The sequence below is a fragment of the Calliphora vicina genome, chromosome 5 (genome assembly GCF_958450345.1).
Source record: "Calliphora vicina chromosome 5, idCalVici1.1, whole genome shotgun sequence".
Lineage (NCBI taxonomy): Eukaryota > Metazoa > Arthropoda > Insecta > Diptera > Calliphoridae > Calliphora > Calliphora vicina.
Genome location: NC_088784.1, coordinates 63,542,623 through 63,564,996, shown reverse-complemented (window position 1 = coordinate 63,564,996; position 22,374 = coordinate 63,542,623). Strand labels below are relative to the sequence as shown.

The 22,374-nt window shown below is 29.2% G+C and overlaps 1 protein-coding gene across 1 annotated transcript; it reads left to right on the top strand.

Moving 5' to 3' along the window:
* The first annotated feature begins 13,901 nt into the window (after positions 1 to 13,901).
* LOC135962074 (odorant receptor 59a-like) lies at positions 13,902 to 18,656 on the top strand. Its single transcript, XM_065513810.1, has 2 exons — positions 13,902 to 14,674; positions 18,245 to 18,656. The coding sequence occupies exons 1-2, from the start codon at positions 13,902 to 13,904 to the stop codon at positions 18,654 to 18,656; spliced, it is 1,185 nt and encodes a 394-aa protein (XP_065369882.1).
* Positions 18,657 to 22,374: the final 3,718 nt, after the last annotated feature.

The window sequence follows — 22,374 nt, the reverse complement described above, 5'->3', positions numbered from 1 at the left end:
TAAAAAATAAATTTTTAAATTTAAAAAACAATTTCGAAAAAATAACTGGAAAAAAATTAAATTTTGTTTACCTAAAAATATTTAAAATTTTTATTTTAAAGTATATTTTGGTGAAGGGTATATAAAATTCGGCACAGCCGAATATAGCTCTCTTACTTGTTTTTATTGATTGAGCTTAAATAGTGAAAAGCGCCACAAGTGATCAAATATAAGGGTGGAAAATATTTAAAACGTTAAAATAAAGAATTTGTAAATTAAAAGTAAAAATAAACGGTTTTTAAATCAATATAAACAATAAATAAACGCAGCTGAAGAAAACAAACTGGACTTTTTGGTAAACTTTTTTTTGCAGAGTTGCAAAAATAGTACTATTTATGTAAACATGAGCAAAAATGTAAACAAAAGCTTGACAACAAATTTTTATTTTGGTGCATATACATTGGCAAGTAAAACTGTGTGACAGCGTACAACATCGGCCAGAAGAAACAGGTTCTTTTACATTTTGTGCCAAACGTACAACACCGGCCAGAAGAGACAAACTAGGAACCAGTGCACAGATAAAAGGAACTCCTCAACTTAAAAGAAAGTGCTGACGGTAACAGTTGCAGGGTGGATGCATTTTGGGAAAATGCTAAAAAGATTTGAATCAAATCATTTTGCTCACTGTTTTCCATCTCTAGACAGTGGGGCAGAATCAAAATTTTTTGGAAATAAATCTGGCATTTCTAAACAGCTGGTCCGATAGGGATAAAATTTGATATGAGAGTAGCCAGGGAGTATTCGAGTTTAATGTTTTAAAATGCGCCCTATAAATCCAGGGACTGCGCTATGTAAAATTTTTAAACACGTCCTGTTTTTGTTTCCCATTTGAAAGCGCTTGGCTAGATCTTGAAAAGCGTGCTTATGTGTGCTATGAATCTCTTATAATTTCCGAGTTATAGGCATTTCAATATTGAAATTTTAATATTTTGCCATACCTTAGTCCGCTTTTTTAAAAATATAGGTCGTACTTTTAGACCAAATGGACTCGAATTTTTTTGTTAGTTAGACAACTAAATCGCCAATAACATACATAAGATGTTAGAGCAATATCCATTTTGGATCGAAAAATAAACGATTTTCAATTTAAAAAATAGTAGATTTGTGCTGTTTTTTGGGCGAAAAGTCTTTCTTTGTTAACAAAAAGCTTTCTTTAAGAACATATAAAAATTTTTCGTGTTTCTGTAAAGTATATTTACGGAGAACATTCTGATATAAAAATCATGTCCTATTTTTCCATTATGCGCCCCTACGCCCTTAGGAATCTGACCTATTTTTTTTATCCAAATTTCAAATTTGGGTCACATGTTCTATAATCCTAAAGATGGGATCAGAAAACGGAAAGCAGCCTTGGAAACCTCGGTGTGTTCCCTATTTAACCCTAAAGTATTTTCCCAGCCCCGATGGAAATGTGGGCCGTATTGGCAAAATTAAAAAAAATAAAATTTGTGGGATTTTCGCTTAAATTTTTAGGAATTGTGGGATTCCAAGACTTACGATACTCCAATAACAAGGAGTGCAATCTTACATGGGAAATATGCGAAAAACAACTCGTATAATATGCTTTGTGGAAGCCAAATGCTCTCAAGAGGGCAATGGGGAAAAAAATGCCGAGTTTCAATAAAATCGGTCACGACCACCGCCCACGAAACCCATACATATATAAGAATTTTTTTGATATTTCGTTTATTATTCGACAAAAAATGTTAAGTTTTCATCCTGTTCCGAAAACTTCCGAAAACTAATTTTTTTTAAATCGAAACAAGATACTCCCACCTTTCATTTTATTTAAACAGCAGTTTAGGGGGAAGTAGGGCTACATTAGTTTTTTTTCTATGGAAAATTAAAAATAAAATAATTTTTAGAGACTTCTAGATATGGCCATATCTTCAAATATGTTAAAGGCAAATTGTATTATCAGGAAAATTTTAAATATATAAACCACTTGCGTGAAAATATACGTAAATTTTTGCTTAACACCCTTGCATGGACTTTACTTTAATTTTTTAAAAATAAAATACAATTTTTCTAAAAACTATAAATGCACATTTCATCTTTAAACATTTATCTACAAAACTGCATCATTTGATTTTTAAAATTTAGTGATCGAAAAATAGGGGTTTTGACACAAAAATCCCTCTATGGTACGTAGTTGTCTGAAAATTTGACGTATTGTGTCAACCATTTTTAAATTAAAATTTGTTCTACATTTTTCTATTTTTAATATATGTATGTATATTAGAGTTAATTTCAAAAATTTGATTTGCGGGTATCGTCATTTTTCTGAAGGTTTTTGCGTAAATAGGAATAATGGCGTCCCATTTTTTGGAAAATTTTTTGGTGGTTCAATTCACCTAAAGACGCGGATTTTGAGCACATTTTTCTGTAGAGCAAAAATAGTTGAATATATTGCAAATATGATTTCACTAGTCGATTCTGCATTAAAAATTAATACAATTAATGTTTTTTGAATCCATAAAATCAGTTCCAAAAACCCACAACAGGGGGCGCAAATATCATAAAAAAAATTAAAAAAAAGAATTTTAGTTTTTTTAAACATGCATTTTTCGTTTCTATCACTAGCCATTAAAAAGTTACGGTACCCGCTAAAAACTTTCGTAATGACCTAAAATAACACCAAAAAAATTGTTAGCTTGTTCTAAGAAGCCGCGCCGACTTTCGATTTAGTTTTGAGGTGCATTTACAAGGGGAAAAATGCCTTTTTTCAATTTTTTTTTAAAAATTTGCTATTAAGTAATTACTTTTGCAATTTAGTTTAAAAGAATCGAAATGTGTACGTAATTGTCGTTCTAATGAGATATAAAAGACAAAAAGTAGTTAAAAAATGTTGAAGTTATTAAAAAATCGCCAGGCCATTAACGTGTCTCAGGCCACTATAACAATAAATGTAGGAACAAAATTAACATATTTTGAGAAATATTAAAACAAAAGTTTATTCTTACTTAAAATAGATCCATATTTACTTGTATATGAGTTCTTATCTTCATAGGATATAGCTAACCTATTCGCAGGTATAACCAAAAAAAATATTTTTTTAACGGCAGTTTCAAAACTCCATTTTCAAATTTTTAAAAATTTTGTTAAACAAATTTCAAAATTTTTTGATCATCACATTAGGATTTATTTACAACATAATAGGGAAGAAAAATGTGAAAAAAGTATGTCAATACTTTTCCGTACCTGCGATTTAAATTTTGCGATTTTCGAGAAAAACTATTTTTTTGGCCATATTGTGGCGAATGAGCCGAATTTCCTTACTGTTATGATTTTTAAGTAAAACCAATTCAGAATATTATAGTCTAGGTCAATTTAAATATAGTCGAATGTTTTACTAAAATCGGAAAACGCTAAGCCTTAAATAATAAGGGTCAAATGTAAAATTTTTCAATATTTGGAATTTTATTCATTTAATGTTAACAAAAGAACGTAAATATTGGATAATTTTGAAATTTTTTATTATATTGACTACCGATTAGGGTATTCGAATTATTCGATTTTTCTCTTGTTCGAATAAAACGAATACTTCGAATAACAGATTTTAAATTGTTCGAATAATTCGATCACACGTTTAAAATTAATCGAATTATTCGAATAATTAAAATTTTTTTAAAAAATTAAAGAATGAATTTTTGATGTCGGTTTTTAATATTTTATTGATAAACAAAAACAAAAAATAACGTTAAAGTTAACAATTCTAGTATTGATAATGTTAAAAAATATTCGAAAACAAAGTCCATCATTAAATTTTCAACAGAAATATTCTGATCAGATTAACTCCCGAACAATCTGCAAAACAATGGACTAGCAAACCGTTTAGTTTCCGTTTTGGAGCTATGCTTTAAAAAATTTGAGCTAGTTGGACATGATCCTGAATTCAAATACAATATAAACGTATTTTTATTTCGTTCATTAATTCGGGTTTTAAATTGAGTAACTAATTCTTTAGTAAATTAATTATTCACTATTTCAAAATTATTTATAACAGTATTATACATCAAGCTCTATCAACGTCTTTGCTTAATAAAGTGGTCTTGGGGAATTACATAATAAATTGAATCTTTCCAAAGTTTGATATCGTTGTCAGTGAACGTGGCTAATTTGAAGTCAGGCAGTGCATGATTGACGCATTTACAAATACACAAAAAATTTATTACCATGTTAGACAAAGATGTTCAACGATGTTGAAAATCATATGCTAGATGAACTCCATTTTTTTCTTGCATCAAAATGTTAGATTTATTTAATTTAAAATTTTGATTATTAATTGCGATTCTTCTAATATTTCGCAAGCTAAATAACAATTATTTTATTCCGTACCTTTTATTTTTATTGGTTCAAGTCCTAATTTAAAAATTTTGAATGATTTGTTTTTAGAATTGTAACTTCTTGCAGTAATATATGGGGCATTTCATGTCAAGTGAACCAACTTTTGAAATCGATGTCTTCCGATCGGGATGAAATTTGCACCAAGGTTAGCTCTATTGGATAGTAACTCAGACACAATTTTTCAACAACATCGGTCGAGAACTCTCTGAGTTATAGGGGGTAAAATTTTGACAATTTGGTCAAACAGGGGTTTGTTCTTATCCATGTAACTTATTACCTATTGTTCTTAGCAAAATGTGTCCCAAATAGTATAGATAGCTATTTCTTCGATCTTTCGAAAAAAAATATTTAAAAAAAAAAATAAAAAATTTTTAATATTTTTTTTCCGAAATCAAAAACTTTTTTGACTTTTTTTTAAAATACGCCCTTTTTTTTTTTTTTTTTTTTCTTAAAATAAAGTTTAGATATTTTCCTTGAACACCTACTTGGTCGCTTAGTGGGATGCGAGTGGGATATCTATCAAAATAAATATTTTGTAACTCAAAACATAAAATTTTTGACTTTTTTTGCAAAATCAAAAACTTTGTTGACTTTTTTTTTTCAAAATGGACCCTTTTTTAATCTTTTTTTTTAGGTCAAACAAAAGCTTAGATATTATCCTTGAAGACCCTTTTGGTCGCTTAGTGGGATGCGAGTGGGATATCTATCAAAATAAATATTTTTTAACTCAAGAATTTTTGACTTTTTTTTTTGCAAATACGATTTTTTTTCCAAATGGGCCCTTTTTTTAAAATTTTGTTTGTAGTCAAAAGAAAGCTTAGGTCCATTCCTTTAAGATATTTTTAGTCCCTTAGTGGGATGTGAGTGGGATATCTATCAAAATAAATATTTTGTAACGCAAGACATACAATTTTTTAATTTTTTTTTGCAAAATCAAAATTTTTTTCCAATATGGGCCCTTTTTTATTTTTTTTTTTTGCTCAAAAGAAAGCCTAGGTCCATTCCTTTAAGATATTTTTAGTCCCTTAGTGGGATGCGAGTGGGATATCTATCAAAATAAATGTTTTAACACAAAAATTGTATGTCTTGAGTTACAAAACATTTATTTTGATATATATCCCACTCGCATCCCACTAAGCGATCAAAACCATCTTAAAGGAATAGGCCTAAGCTTTCTTTATAGCAAAAAAAAAAAATTACAAAAAGGGCCCATTTTAAAAAAAAGTCAAAAAAGTTTTTGATTTTGCCAAAAAATCAAAAATTGTATATCTTGAGTTACAAAATATTTATTTTGATAGATATCCCACTCGTATCCCACTAAGGGACCTAAAATATCTTAAAGGAATGGACCTAAGCTTTCTTTTGACTAAAAAAAAATTTTTAAAAAAGGGCCCATTTTGAAAAAAAATTCGAATTTGCAAAAAAAAAGTCAATAATTGAATGTCTTGAGTTACAACATTTTTATTTTAATAGATATCCTACTCACATCTTCCTAAGGAACAAAATAGGTCTTAAAGGAAAAGACCTAAGCTTTCTTTTGAGCAAAAAAAAATGTTTAAAAAAAAGTCTCATATTGGAAAAAAATTTCGATTTTGCAAAAAAAAATTAAAAAATTGTTACAAAATATTTATTTTGATAGATATCCCACTCGCATCCCACTAAGGGACTAAAAATATCTTAAAGGAATGGACCTAGGCTTTCTTTTGAGCAAAAAAAAAAAATTAAAAAAGGGCCCATATTGGAAAAAAATTTTGATTTTGCAAAAAAAAATTAAAAAATTGTATGTCTTGCGTTACAAAATATTTATTTTGATAGATATCCTACTCGCATCCCACTAAGGGACTAAAAATATCTTAAAGGAATGGACCTAAGCTTTCTTTTGACTATAAAAAAAATTTTAAAAAAGGGCCCATTTGGAAAAAAAATCGTATTTGCAAAAAAAAAAGTCAAAAATTGTAAGTCTTGAGTTAAAAAATATTTATTTTGATAGATATCCCACTCGCATCCCACTAAGCGACCAAAAGGGTCTTCAAGGATAATATCTAAGCTTTTGTTTGACCTAAAAAAAAAAGATTAAAAAAGGGTCCATTTTGAAAAAAAAAAGTCAACAAAGTTTTTGATTTTGCAAAAAAAGTCAAAAATTTTATGTTTTGAGTTACAAAATATTTATTTTGATAGATATCCCACTCGCATCCCACTAAGCGACCAAGTAGGTGTTCAAGGAAAATATCTAAACTTTATTTTAAGAAAAAAAAAAAAAAAAAAAAAAAAAGGGCGTATTTTAAAAAAAAGTCAAAAAAGTTTTTGATTTCGGAAAAAAAATATTAAAATTTTTTTATTTTTTTTTTTAAATATTTTTTTTCGATAGATCGAAGAAATAGCTATCTATACTATTTGGGACACATTTTGCTAAGAACAATAGGTAATAAGTTACATGGATAAGAACAAACCCCTGTTAAACCAAATTGTCAAAATTTTACCCCCTATAACTCAGAGAGTTCTCGACCGATGTTGTTGAAAAATTGTGTCTGAGTTACTATCCAATAGAGCTAACCTTGGTGCAAATTTCATCCCGATCGGAAGACATCGATTTCAAAAGTTGGTTCACTTGACATGAAATCCCCCATATACATATATTTGTCTTTAGTTATTTAGTACTACATAAAATTGTTCGAATTATTCGTTATTCGAAAATGGCCATTTTTAAATTGTTCGAATAATTATTCGTAAGAAATTATTCGATTAATACGATCCTTAGTCGAATGAATACCCTACTACCGATATCAAAAAATTTGCTATATTGTATTTTGACAGCAACTTTATTGGCAATAGAGACTTTAAATAAAACAAACGATAAAAATAAAGAAATAATGTTATAAGCAAATGTGTTAAGTCCATTAGAAAACCCAGAAAAGGAATTATAAGGCTCTAAATGCAAAGATTTATTTCATTCAAGATGTGTTTGCGATAACGGAAACATCATTTTATCCCTACATAAAAATTAGAGTCATTATGCTTACAAGTTAATAACAAGCTGTAGTCAAGTGCTTTTATCTTTACCAGAACTGTCATGAGCTTACAGAGATACAATTCAAACGAATGGGGTTAGTTAGGAAATAACAAGGTTGATGATTACATTGCGCACGTTGAAGAGATGTTAACGCACTTCTAGATTCTGGGATACAACATGAGCATCAAAGTACACTACCTGCGCAGTCACTTAGATCGTTTTCCTGAAAATGTAAATTTGAACCATATTTGTTCGATTTTGTTGCGTTGTGTTATTTATCATACCAAATAAGTAATAAAACTGCTTTAATAGATTTCAAAAATATCTAAAACAAAGGATTTTATAAAAATGTTTGCGTCTTCTGTAAAATTTATGAAAGGAGACTTATCACGCCTTTACACTTTGCTAACGATATGTGAATTCGTTGTAAAGTTAATATTGCCTCCGTGTGACTACTCATCCACAGACGGATATACTCTGTACAATCATTGTATACATTGTACATGGTTATTAGCGGACACATACTTAACTTAATAATAAGTTATTAACAACACTGTGCTACAAATTAAAGAAATTAATATACTCAAGTGATTACTCCTAATTATGATACATACTCAAACCAAAACGATGGCGTGATATTACAAAATAACTTAAAAATGTATTGAATGATTCAGCTTTTCTTCAATTCAAATCTATTACAAAAAGGCTTAAGTCAATTTTGTTCAATTAATTTCTTAAATGATTAAAAGCGAAATAAAACTGAATGAAGTACATAGATTTTAATTCAATTAGTATAAGATTTGAATTAACAAAAATTTATGCATTCAAAGGTTGAATGAATTCTGTTTAGAATTAATTCCATTATAAATTAAGTCAATGATGAATGAATTCTATTTAAATAAAAATCTTTGAAAGAAGCTAAAGCATTAGAATTAGAAAAAAAATAAATTTCTTCATAACTGCCACAAAAGGAAATGAATATGGGCTATTTTATAAAGCTTTTATATATTATTTGGTTTAACGTTCGAAACAAATATAGCGTTTTCTGATTTGTAGCAATTTTATTCCGCATACGTTAATAAGCAAATTTGCTAAAAAAAATAAAATACAAAACACCAGTTAGGTTAGGTTCCACGGGCAGCCACTCGTCAAGCAGCTCATTTGGGTATACATTATACATACATCCAGATTCTCTGATGAAGGAGTGGAATTGTTTTAGATTTATCCTTGATAGCTCATCCTACCACGATAGGAATGAGATTCCGAGGATACGTTCCCTCAAGTATGACAGAGCCGGGCATTGGCAGAATATATGAGACACAGTATCCTCCTCTTCTTCATTATGACAGCTTGTACAGTGTCCTGTAATGATGGATACAATTAGGCTTATTTGCTCAAGACAAGACTTAAGGAATTCCATAAGTAGATTCGTACTGCCGGCATCATATACGGGCCAAGTCGACCTCGTTATAGCACTCAATGTATTGTTATTTCTGTTAAGTCAGTATGTGTTTGAATTCAAAATTTACATTTGGTATGTTAATAACATTTTGAATGAAATATATGAAAAATCGTACAAATTTTACAAAGGGGCAAGGTTTCCGGAACTTCTGTGGAGTAAATAAAGGTATTTGATATAAAGGTATTTGATATTGTTGAAAACCTTAGGAATTGAGGATTGATAGTTTAGTAAAATAAAATAATTTTTTGGAAGTCATTTACCTTAAAAACTTAAAAAATTATAATATGGTGATTTTCGATTAACCCATTTCGCACCGAGATAAAGTTTTTATTTATTTAAAAAAATAAATAACTTTTTTAGGGTAATTATGACACCCTGATTGCAAATATCTCGTCCAAAAAATTTTCCGATTTTTCGTTTTCCCAGAAAAGCCAGTTCAAAATTTCGAACAGTTAAGTTTCAACATCAACATGCATTTGCATGTAAATCATGGTTTTTATGTTTTATGAAACAGTTACATACGTTGGCAATAATTCCTCATGTTTATTATTTTAATTTTCATTTTTTTACTAATTTTTAAAAATTAATTTAAAAAATGTCTATTTTTAGCCACTTTTTTTAATTTAATGTAATTGTAGAAATTTGCCCCTAGCAACGAGGGGGAGGGGGATGATCACGTCTCAACATTCATACCAAAATTTTTCAGAAATTCCACCTTTTTCACATATAAACATTTTTTTGAAAAATTTTATTTTTACTGTTCGAAAAATCGAGCAGCGGAGCGAAATGGGTTAAGAAAAATATAAAATTTTAATTAATGTAAAATTTTAACGGTTAAAGGTATCACAACAAAATTTATAACTAATATAGACTCAATTGTTCTTAAATCAACGACATTATAATTTTTGACAGTTTTTATTCCTAAATACCGAAATTCCTAAACCGGGGAAAATGTGTTCCAAAAACTGAGTTTTTTTAGAAAAGTGCCTACTGTGACGTTATTTACCATGTGATAGTAAAAAACTTTGTAGATATTTAAGAAGCATATAGCGTTATACATATAAAGCATTTTCGTGGATCGGTGCTTTGCCTTTTTAGAATTTTCCACTCAAATTTTTTTTAAAAATTGCTTTTACATGCTTTTGCATTAAGTTGTTTTTCCGGACCATATAAATTGTATATAGAACCGAAGAAAATTTTTTTCTACAAAAGAAAAAATATATGGGCTTTTTTGCGAAAAAAAAACGTAAAAAATACGTACCATTTTACATGTTCCAACTTTGGATGCGTATAACTTTTTACGACGACGAGATTACTGATAGCAAGTTATTTTTATTTTATTTAGAATTTTAACGCCAATATAGCTGATATTTCAAAAATTAATTTTGTAGGCCCGCTATATCTAAAAAAAAACATAAAAAGATCGAGAAAAATTAATAAATAAACCTGAATATCTCTTCAACTAATAGAGATAACGTACACATGTAAGCATATTTTTATTTTCGGATCATAAATAGAATTTTGGCAATTTTTTAAAAAAATTTGAGACCTATTAGCGCTAGGAAGCTGAACAAACGTAAATCAACTCGAAAACACCTCAGCTCCAACCAACCAACCGAGATACCGAGTTATTTCCAAAAAAAAAACTTTTATAAACCACTGTGCATAGCTATGATCAATTATTTTTCGATAATCATAAAATTCACTGCAGCGATTTTTAAATATATGAGAATTATTTATGTCTAATTTCCTGATGGAGATATTTATAAGAGATTTATGGGGACTATGGTCAGATATAGACCGATCAACAACAAATTCATTCTTGTGATTTGTTTTTGCTAAATTTTGTATGGATACAGCTATTCAATAAGCATTTATATACAATAGCGCCATATTTAAGAAAGAAATTTGTATGTGGGCTAGGAGAAATCGTGACCCGATTCTTACCGTTTTTCACAAAGTTATTTAGTTTATGAGAAAAATAACATATGCAAAATGTCATGGAATTATCTGTAATATATTTGAACAAAATAACAAAAGAATTGTGAAAAATTTAACTTTTTGGATGGTTGTCTCACATTTTGTTCCATAACATTGGTTTAACAGCACAGATTACAGTGTGATTTGTTCACCATATTTATTTTCAATCTATTTTACAATAATAAGCAAATTTGCTAAAAAATTCAAAATAAATGTTTTTTAAACCCCATTTTCTTTAGAAAACAAAAATTTTTAAATATTTCTAAAAAATTATTTTTTTTTGCCAAAAAAAAACTATATTTCTAAAACGACTGCGCAGATTAAAAAAAATGTTAAGACTTGCTTAAAGGTAATTATTGCAGAATTTCACAAGAGCTAACCTAAAAATACGGTTAGCACCACTGAACTCAGCGTACTTGAATTAGTTTAACCCATTGCACTATAGGTAATTTTACCCATTTTTGAGGCAAAAAGTCATTTTTTAAACTTTCATGAATGCATTTTTTGTTGTTGGTATTTTATAAAGAAAACATTAAAGCAAACAACTGCAAGTACTGTTTTTGTAAAAAAATAACGGCGACTGCTTAGCAAGTGGTCAAAGTCATTGTGTTTGAGCAAAGTGTTGAAATCAGTATATACAACGCAATTTGAATTTTTAAGTTTATTCAAATAGTTAAAAAACAAACACAAACAAAAAACACATACTTCTGACATAACCTTTAATTTTATAATATTTTCTGAAAAATTTACTTTGGATAAACTTTTAAAAAGTTGGCCGAATTTGGCCGGGTTTAAACAATCAGAAACGTGTTAAATGTAGAATTTTGAGTTTAATTTGTCAATTTCATGTTGCACTTTTTTGCACTTTTTGGGAAACATAATTTTTCGTAGGCAGCCTCCACTTGCAAAATAACAAACTTGCGGAAGTTTGGTTGGATGAACAAAAGAAAGAGGAGAAAAATGCTCCTGTCTACAATTTTGTTGTTGCTAAAGTTGAATGCGGCAATATATTGAATGAGGAATCGTCTTATGTGAAGAAAAAAAATTCTTTTTGATGTTTTGGAAATAAAAATGGATCCGACATTTTGAATTTGGAAAACTTTACCTCAGATTCAAAATCAGCAATCTTGAATACTCCTGTATACCAATTTTCATGTAAATCAGAAGACATTTTAAAATTTACGCCGCCATATTGGATCCGCCATTTTGAATTTGTAAAATTTTACCTCAGATTCGAAATCAGAAACCTTGATAACCCCCGTATACCGATTTTCATCTTATTTAGTGTTTCCTTATAGTTTAGGCCACAAAAATGGGTAAAATTACCTATAGTGCACTAATTTTACCTAACGAATAATAAAAATTGATTTTATTTAAATGGATGTTGAAAATGATTCAATTATAGCGGATGCATGCTTGTATACCGGCTTTTCTACTCGTCGGAGGGAGTGTTCGGTGGCTATAATGTATCATTAAATTTTAGCTACATATTAACTTATTTAAAAAAAGCATGTGGTAAAGAAAAGGGATGATGAAAAGAGAAATATAAATGTATTTCCACAAGTTACATTTACATTTCTTTATTCTGTCTGGTAAACCTATAACGTGCTCTTTTCAAATAATGTTGCCCTAAAACCATGAATAAATGCTACATGTTTCACCCTAAATTTTATGAAAGGGTTAGAAATGCACTTTTATAAATAGCTTTTCTTGTTATTGGTTTTGAAGTTCGTTTGTATATTAAAAATGTTAAAATGGAAGCAAGTATAGTTTTATAATATATAAATTTATATATAATTTTTGACTTTTTTTGAAAATCTAACTTTTTTTAAAAATGGACCCTTTTCTACTTGTTTTTTTTTAAATTTCATTAAGTTTTGTAGTGTATTTTTCAGTTTTACACAGACGGTTTGTTTCTCAATATAGCACATGGAATAAAAAACTTATTATATATACTCTTTATCCCCACATGTATTGGTGTCGGTAATAAAAATTGATTCAAAATTCATTGGTATAGATACGTTTAGTTATAACTCCCATTATTTGAAGTACATATTTTAAAATTTTTCAAAAAACAAATAATATTTTGTCTCTGTAACACAGTGTAATCATCAATTTAAGAATGTATTTCAATTATAATGTACATACTTAATAAAGCTATTAACATGTCATTATTTCGTTTAACTATAAGTATTAAAAAAGGACATAAGTGTTAATTGTAAGTATATTAGGATAGCTTCATATGTCTTAAAACGATAAAACAACAATTCCACATCTTACCCCTGGAATATATGCCTATAAATGAGGAACCGCAGAACAAAAGGTACTTTTTCGAATTTTTTACAAATATAATTTTTTGTATTTTTATAATTGGGGGATTCAAACGGTCTGCTATTAGGTCGTATTGTCATAATGTCGTAAAATATTTTTTTAGTTTAAACAAGTTCTTGTTGTGCTGCCAACAAAAAAAGTATTATTTTATGACAAACCAATAAACATAGTTCAAAAAGTTTTATTAGTTTATAACTTCTTTGTTTAAAACCCAACAAAAATTTGTTTAAACTAAAAAATATTTTAGGACATTATACGACCTAATAAGAGAATCCCCCAAATATTTAGGTTGAAATCTTCTAGAAAAAATCATTTTTCCAAAATTTCAAAATTTTCAAAAAAGTACATTTTGTTGTAAACTTTAATGAACATTATCCGATTTTAATAAAATGTTTAATATTAGAGTTTAATAATATGTGTCATACTAATCCGACTCGCACTCCACTATAAAAGGACAAAAATTCGAAAAAAAAAAAAAAAATTCTTTAAGCCACCTTATTATTTACATGATGGGCGTATAAAAAATAAAACCTTTACATCATGGTAATTATAGAGTATCTCATAGGTGTGACAAAATGTATAATGCCTTGGATTAACTTGTATATAAAATTAAAAATTTTACATTCTAAAGCTTAATAGTTATTTAAGAACCAAGCTGGTTACTACAAAAACGTCGTCAATACAATTTATACAATTAAGGGATACAAAGAGATTTATTATTATAAAAGAAACATGACAACTGTAAACACAGAAATATTCTTAAAGCACCAATCATCAATTAATTGCCGCGAATTTTTCATAATAAATTGGAAATCGTGGAAGTTGTTGGGCATAATTGTACCAGAGAGAGATGTTCCAAATCATCTGCAACATATTATTTGGAATTATTTTATTAACATAACCGTTACTTGTATGTTTCCAATACACTTAATGTTGGGAATCTTCATAACGGAGGCCACCAAGTCAGAGCTCTTTGAAAATGTTGCAATTTTTATAACCAGCGTCGGCGCTATTCTTAAGTTAATCATGTTTGCCATCAATATGAAAAATATCATAAAAATGGAACAAATTCTACAATCACTTGATGAACGCATCCAACATGCAGATGACCAGTTGTACTACACGCAGCATATAAAACGTCATCTGATTTACGTGCAGCGTATGTATATTGTCGTGTATGCTGCTATAGGATTCTTTGCCAGTTTAGCATTTATTGCTAGAGGAGAACAGAAGCTTTTCTATCCTGGTTGGTTGCCCTTCAATTGGCATCAGTCGTGGTGGCATTATTCCGCTGCTTTGGGCTATCAATTGTATGGCATATTTTTTCAGATTTTGCAAAATTTTGCCAACGACAGCTTTTCGCCAAAAGCTCTGTGTTCTCTATCGGGTCATATACAGTTGTTATACAAACGGGTGGCCCGCATCGGTTACGATACGCCAGTAATGTCGCAGGAAAATGAAATGGAGTTGAATAGATGTGTGACACACCAAAAAGATTTGTATGAGTGAGTTAATATGTGTACCTTTGCATTTTTGTGTCTCATTGTTGAGTAGTCGAAATTATTTTTATACCCTTTATACCCTACAACACTATAGTGGGAAGGACATATTGCGTTGGTGGTGATGTCTCTAACGCCAATAAATACTAATATACCGCTCGATCACTTTTAGAGTCGATTTAACGATGTAAACTTTATTTTCGATCAAATTTGGCACATAACTTTTTTTGCACCAAAAGGACGAAGCCTATTAAAATTGGTGGACATCGGTCCATGATTTCACATAGCCTTCAGAAGGAGGGCTATGTCATAAACGTCTGGTTTATATAGGTATCCATACAAATTCCTCCACAAATAATTCATATGGGCAATTCCACGTCATCTTATGTGACATTTGTAAGCCTATAGAGTGGAATAGATTTTGCAAAAATAAGAGTATCTGAAAAATAATTTGGTCTTTATGGTCTTTATTGTCCAAAATATCCAGCAAAATAATGGTTTATATTACTTATATTTTGAGGTGCATGTAAAAAAATGTGAGTCTTACACTTACCCAAATATTTTTCCTTTACAATCCGACATATTTAACTAAAAATAATCATTGGATGATTTCATAATCCGCGACAAATTTGTCTCTTATAGTAAAAAATATATATTCTGTAAATATAAAGCTGCGCACAGTGTAGCAAGTTTAAAAATAGCGGCCAAAAGTCTATAACATTTGACACAGGCGGAATTTTTTGTGAATTTCGAACTTTCGTAGGCCCGCCATATCTAAAAAAACAAAAAAAAAGATCGAGCAGAATTAAAAAAAATAAATAAATAAACCTAAATATCTCTTGAACTAAATGAGATAACTTACATATATTTACATATATTGAAAATCTCCTTATAGACTATTTATATTTTAAATATTAGCTCATTCGGATCATACTTGGATTTATGGAGATATTTTTAAAAAATGTGAGACCCGATATATGTAGCATGTAATTTTTTTAAGCGTAAAGGGCTCTATTTACAACTTTTGTGTCTTTGGTGACCCCCAATGAAATTTTACGGCAAAAAATTTCGATGAATATTTTAATCCTTAAATGTCCTTTTTGAAGGACTTTTTTCGATTTTCTAAAAAATTTACCCCTTTTTTTAGAAAATCGAAAAAAAGACCCCTAAAGAGAGGAGATAGGGGGTTAAGATATTCCACAAAAATGATCGTCATAAAATTCCACGATATAACTCTGACAATAAGAATTCTCTCAGATATTAACTTACAACATTTTTTGCAGTTAGTATAATGATACCTTCGATCAAAAAATTAAAACTTTGACCCACTGTAAAAAAAATTCAGACCAGCTGTACTATAAGTTTATTCTACAAAAATTATCTACTCAACATGCCCTTTCAGAACTATAGGGTCGCTATAGTTGAAAAGTGTAATTTTTTTCGTGAATGATTTTCCGAAGAGGGCCTCATATGGGAACTATAACTAATTATGTACCGATCACCATGAAATTAGGTCGTCCAATATACACCACTTTTTTTTGTTACTAAAAAAATTAGAAAAGGGAAGATCTATGTGAAAGTGGACAGCAGTCGGATTTAGCATTTCCGATATTAATGAAATTTACTACATACATAATATATCCAATATGTTTCTCATATCAGTGACTTTTTCAATGGAAGCTCATTCCGATGTAAAAATATCGCGATTTGAAAATTGAAAGATTTGTTAATTTTGTGTAAAATTATATACCCATAATTGCCTATAACTGTGAAACTACTCAAAGACCAGCATAATTTTAGACTCCATTTTATAGCCAAAGATATTGTCCTAAAAATGATGTGAATAAAATTGTTTACTTCCAAAAGGTTAAAGTACAATATTCGGAGTATATATTTTAAAGAAAAAAATGTCAAAGATCGCGGTGTTAAAAATTAATTAGTTCAGAACTTATAAAGAAAACGGTTATTAAAAGTAAGTTTTTTCATATAAATTTATATAAAAATTTTAAAATTTCAACAAATTTTTCAGTATTAAAATCGCGATATTTTTGAAATGGAAACGGTGTCCCGATGAAAAAGTTATTGATTGATCCGATGAAAAGTATTGATATGTTTGGTAAATTTCAATAAAATCGAAAATTAATTTAATTTTATTCATTTCGATATAATAGATTATTCGATTTTTTTTAAACGAAAACATAAATATTCTATATTTTTTTTACAATTTGTAACGATGGTTCTATTATTTTCACTGTACAAAATCTGGGTATTTTTCAAAAATACCATATAATTGATAGAAAGCTTATATAATATTTCTTAAAGAAAACTTTACTCATAGAAGAAATAGAGATTAATTAACGATTTTATATTATAGTTAATTAAAATTACTATGGAAATAAAAATACTACTATCCAATATGTCTAACCTTGGTGCAAATTTCACCAGGTCGGAAGACATCGATTTTAAAAGGTGGTTCACTTGACATGAAATCCCCCATATACATTGTTGGATCTTAAATCACAATGTTGCACAGGGAATGACAAAAAAATGTTTAGCAATTGGTTTTTAGAAGGCGGAACAAATTTAATATTTTTGACTTTTCTTGGTACTAATGTACATATCTTTATATATATAATTCTTCTGTACGTGTGTTAGTAACTGAACTCCTACTTAACGGCTGGGTCCATTTCGGTAAAATTTGTGGTGCAGAGAAAAAATATAATTGGGCATGGTTACTGTACCATTTCAATATTGTTACAAGATTTTTAACAATATTATAGTCACAGTAACCATTTATATGATTGTGGTAACCATATATATGGTTACGGTAAACAAATATATGTTTGTGGCAACCATATTTATGATGAATAATTTTATCATAATATGCTGTTCTCAGATTTTGATAAGCTTTAAGCCGAGAGCGCCATAATATGATAAGTCCTTCATCATATGAATGGTTGTCACAAACATATATTTGTTTACTGTAACCATATATATGGTTGATACAATCATGTGAATCGTAAATTAACCATATTATGGTTACCACAATCATATAAATGGTTACTGTGACTATAATATAGTTAAACAACTTGTAACAATATTGAAATGGTACAGTAACCATGCCCAACTATATTTTTTCTCTGCGTGTGTGTGTTTGAGTGGGTCTCTGGATGGTTTAGATTCACAATTGATCTATATAAGAACAATGGGCATGGTACCTCCCATACAAAGTAAACATTTATTATTACATATCTGGAGTACTATTATAGTGGGAGTCTTCAAACTTTATGTGAAAATACAAATCATTAGTAAATAGCTACCGAGCGAAGCCGGGGCAGTCAGCTAGTTTCTTATATATTGAGTACTAATATTCTGAATTTGTTTAGTGAATACTAATCGAAACTATAAAATATAAAGAATATTTACCACATTGTATTAAGTTTTCCTGAAATTCAAATAAAAATTACAAGCGTTATTGATCTTATTTTGCCTTATATTTTGTTGCGTAAAAAATAATTGATTTTTTACGAAAAATTAAAATAATTTCATAATATTACTATTATATTTCCATTACAGACTCTTCGACACCATCCAGGAAATCATTTCGTGGCCCATGTTCTTTCAACTCTTCGTATCGTTGTCCAACATGTGCGTTGCCATGGTGGCCCTTCTATTCTTTGTCACCGACATTTTCTATCGCATCTATTATGTCATGTACTTTTTGGGCATGATAATGCAACTATTTCCGGTCTGTTATTATGGCAGTGATTTTGTAATACTTTTCGAGAAACTCCATTATGCCGTCTTCTCGTGCAATTGGACGGGTGAATCGAAACGTTTCAAGCGTCATATGATGTTGTTTACGGAACGTTCATTGAAAATGTCCATGGCGATGGCTGGTGGTATGTTCCCCATACATTTGACAACATTTTTTGCCACCTGCAAGGGAGCTTATTCTATGTTTGCAGTTGTCATAACCATGAAGTGAACACAACAGCAAATACAATGGAGGAAAATAATGAATATTAGATGTGTGAGTGAATGTGAGTGCGAGAAGCTGAAGGAATATGAAAGTGAGAAGCGCAGTGTATTGGAAATGAATTTATGATTTTATTTGGAATTTTGCATGAATAAACACAAAACTTTTAATAAAATCGTTGTTATAACTACTATTTGTATGTATATATGTGGAAATAAATATTTTGGGTTTGGTAGTTTTATTAAATTTTGTGAAAGATATTGAAGAACATTAAATTGGCAACATTGCACGGTGGTAAATTCCGGCCAAAAATGTTTTTTTTTTAATTTTCATAAAATTTTGATGGCAAATGTTTCTTCAGAATATAAAGTATCATTATTATTTTGGCTATAAAGTAACTACGTGGCCATTTATAGTGCTGTAAAGTCAAAGGTTTTTTCTTGTCATTTTAATATTATAAAAATGTGATTTTTTTACTTTTGAATCGAAGTATCCTGTGTTTTTTTAAGTTTTAATTTTAAGCAAATTAGCACATGTTTTTATAAAACAGTTAGCAGTTAACCATTCCACGTAGTTATTATGGAGTTTTTCCATGTTCTTTTTATATAAAAGTGAAGTGATTAGGAACTAGTTTTAAATCTATAGAAACTAAATTAAAAAAAAGTTTGAAAGGTCAGAACAAATTAAAAGGGGCTATTAGAGGTTAAGTGTAAATTACATCTAATACTGTAATGTATCAAGAGTAAGTACTATAAATTTCAGCTGCAATTATCTGCCATTCCAATAACCAGAACGATTTCAGTGGCTTCATATTTTATACATTTTTATACCCTACACCTCCATAGTGGGGAGGGCATAATGCGTTTGTGCAGATGTTTGTAACGCGCAAAAATATTAGTCTAACACCCACCTTAAAGTATACCGATCGACTTAGAATAACTTTCTGAGTCGATTAAACGATGTCCGTCTTTAATATATACATAAATCACACGAACTAATTTCATGGTGATCGGTTCATAATTGGTCATAGCTCCCATATAAGACCCACTTCCGAAAATCACTCAAAAATATAATTTATTGAAATTTTAAAAGAAAAATGTTTTTGCTCTTTTACTTAGTGTAGGGTATTATATGGTCGGGCTTGACCGACCATACTTTCTTACTTGTTTTTGTATTTTTTTGGTCAATTTCAAAAATTATGTAAGTTTGAGAGTTATTTACGTCTATTCTGAATTGGCCATACCATGTATTTGTATGTCGAAATTTTTTTAATGGATTATTTAAGTTATTTTTAATTATAAACCTAATTTAAGCCGTGTGCAAAAATTATATAACAAAAATTACATACTTTTTTCGATACTTTTATAACGTCAATGTTTATTTGGCCAACTCCTGTATGCAATTTCTAATATTTTTTACGATAGATCTAATGTGTTTTTCTTAAATGTACACCAAATTTAAAATTTTACATGAATAACCTAACTTTTTCGATAATTTCAAAACGTCTACGTTTGTTTGGCCAAACCCTGTATATGTATTCCGAAATTTGTACCACCATTTTTTCAATCACTTATGCTATTCTACATTTTTGGACTAAATTTCAGGCATTTACATGAATAACTTAATTTGTTCGATGCTTTTACAACGTCCATGATTGTTTGGCCAAACCCTGTATATGTAATAAGAAATTTGAAAGACCAATTTTTTTTTTCGATTACATATTTAATTCTTTATTTTTGGACTAAATTTCAGCCACTTTAATGCAATTTGTTTGATACTTTTAGAACGCCCATGCGTCCGGCCAAACACTGTATTTGAACTTCGAAATATTTATCGATCGATCGGTTATGTTAATCTTAATACAAATACAAAATTTCAAACATTTTTATGAAGAAATAAAGAAGTTATGTATTTTTGGCCGGAATTGGCCGGAAACTTAATCATTATTTTAACTAATTTCTAAGAGAATACACATTCATTAAGGAAACTTAAATTCATACACTGTGGGTAAAAATAAATCTGAAACTTCTAAACCCTAAGTCCGATTTGAATGAAATTTGACATGCGCAAAGAAGAATAGTTTGAGTTTTTCATTTTGACCGCATGGTCATACCTGAGGTGCGACCAGGGTTCCCAAAGTAGGACACCAAGGATATGTTCAATTTTTAAAACGATTCTATTTCTTCGTCTATGTTCTGATTTAAAAAAAAATATTTTACAGATTTTCTATTAAAACTGGAAAAATAAAAGCAAATTTTAAATTTTGTAATCAGAAATCCCTCAATTCCCAAAAAAGTGTTGAAAAGTCCCAAAATGGGATTTTTTGTTATTTGGCTATAATATATCAGGGATAATTAAAATAATTAAAAATATATTTGGCCATCTAAAATGCGTTACTACTTATATGGGTTGACATCGACTATTCGATTTGAAAATTGTTGCCTAAATTTGAATTTTACATAACAAATAAACGTTTTTGGGATGGTCCCCTCGGTATCAACAATTTTCAATTTCTTTTCATTTAGAATATTTAATGTAAAGTTAGCTTTTCAAAAAATACCAATTCCTAATACTTCTTTTTCGAAATTTTTCAAAAGCATAATTTGTTCGTTTGTCATTTTTCCTATTTCAGCAGAGACCATTATCTAGTGACATTTTTATTGAAGTATAAATTGTTTTGTAATAAGTCTTTATAAATTTATCTATTTCCACTCGTTTTTCTAAGGAATTCTATTATACCAATATTGACTTAATCTTTATTACTGCCAATACACATTTATCTATTTCTATTTTCTTTTCGGTTTTTCTTAACTTCTTTTTTATTGACATTAATATGGTCAGTGTTCGTTTAATGGTATGTTTCAGTTATTTCACCTAAAATACACGTGTAGCGAATAACAATGAAACAAGTTAAATAATCAAACATTCAACCACAAATCCAGATAGAATCGTAGACATATGTAGGTTTGTATGTATAAGCATATGTGTATTAGGGTGGCTCTCACATTGGAATTTTAAGATTATCAGTGTTCCAAAGGTCTAAAATTTTACTCTGTCATCTAAAAACCAAATACACAAAATTTTAGTAGACTCGGATATCGTTTTTTATCATGCATAGAACGAAACGAAACATTGAATTTGTGAACTTTTACTCTTCTGAATTCGATACAATGTGTTTGGTATACGAGGGCAGTTTTGTGAGACGATATCAAAGTTGGAGTGAAATCCCTTTCAGTCTAGCCATTTTTTCAGGTTTGGAAACAAGTAATAGTCAACTGGGGCTAAATCAGGAGAATAGGGTGAATGAGGGAGCAATTCGTAGCATAATTGCCATGGAAACTGCACATATGTGCACCCGATTGTGAGCAAATGCGGAAGCAATCTTGCCCAAAGATTTCTTATAACCAAGTGATCATTCAATATTAAAACCACTGAGCCAAGTGAGATGCTTCCACAACCTCACATACTTTGAAAATTTTAATTTTTAGAATTTTTAAATATTATAACCCCCATATTCATAAAAATATCAGTTTTAAGGTTTAAAATACAATTTAGTTAAAACACATTTTAGGCTTAAAATTGCTTTAATGATGTAATAAGGAAGGTGAGAGCGTTTCGACAACAAACACAACAAACACAATATTTCTTGCTGACAAGAGCATAGGTTTTGTCAAAATTTAATTTGTCAAATAAAAAATAAACAAATTTTATTTTTGCATATTAACTA

Excerpts from the sequence above, each read along its gene's own strand:
- LOC135962074 (XM_065513810.1), top strand. The coding sequence starts at position 13,902 with ATGACAACTGTAAACACAGAAATATTCTTAAAGCACCAATCATCAATT. Across the intron at positions 14,675-18,244 it reads CACCAAAAAGATTTGTATGA|ACTCTTCGACACCATCCAGG; the intron begins GTGAGTTAATAT and ends TTTCCATTACAG.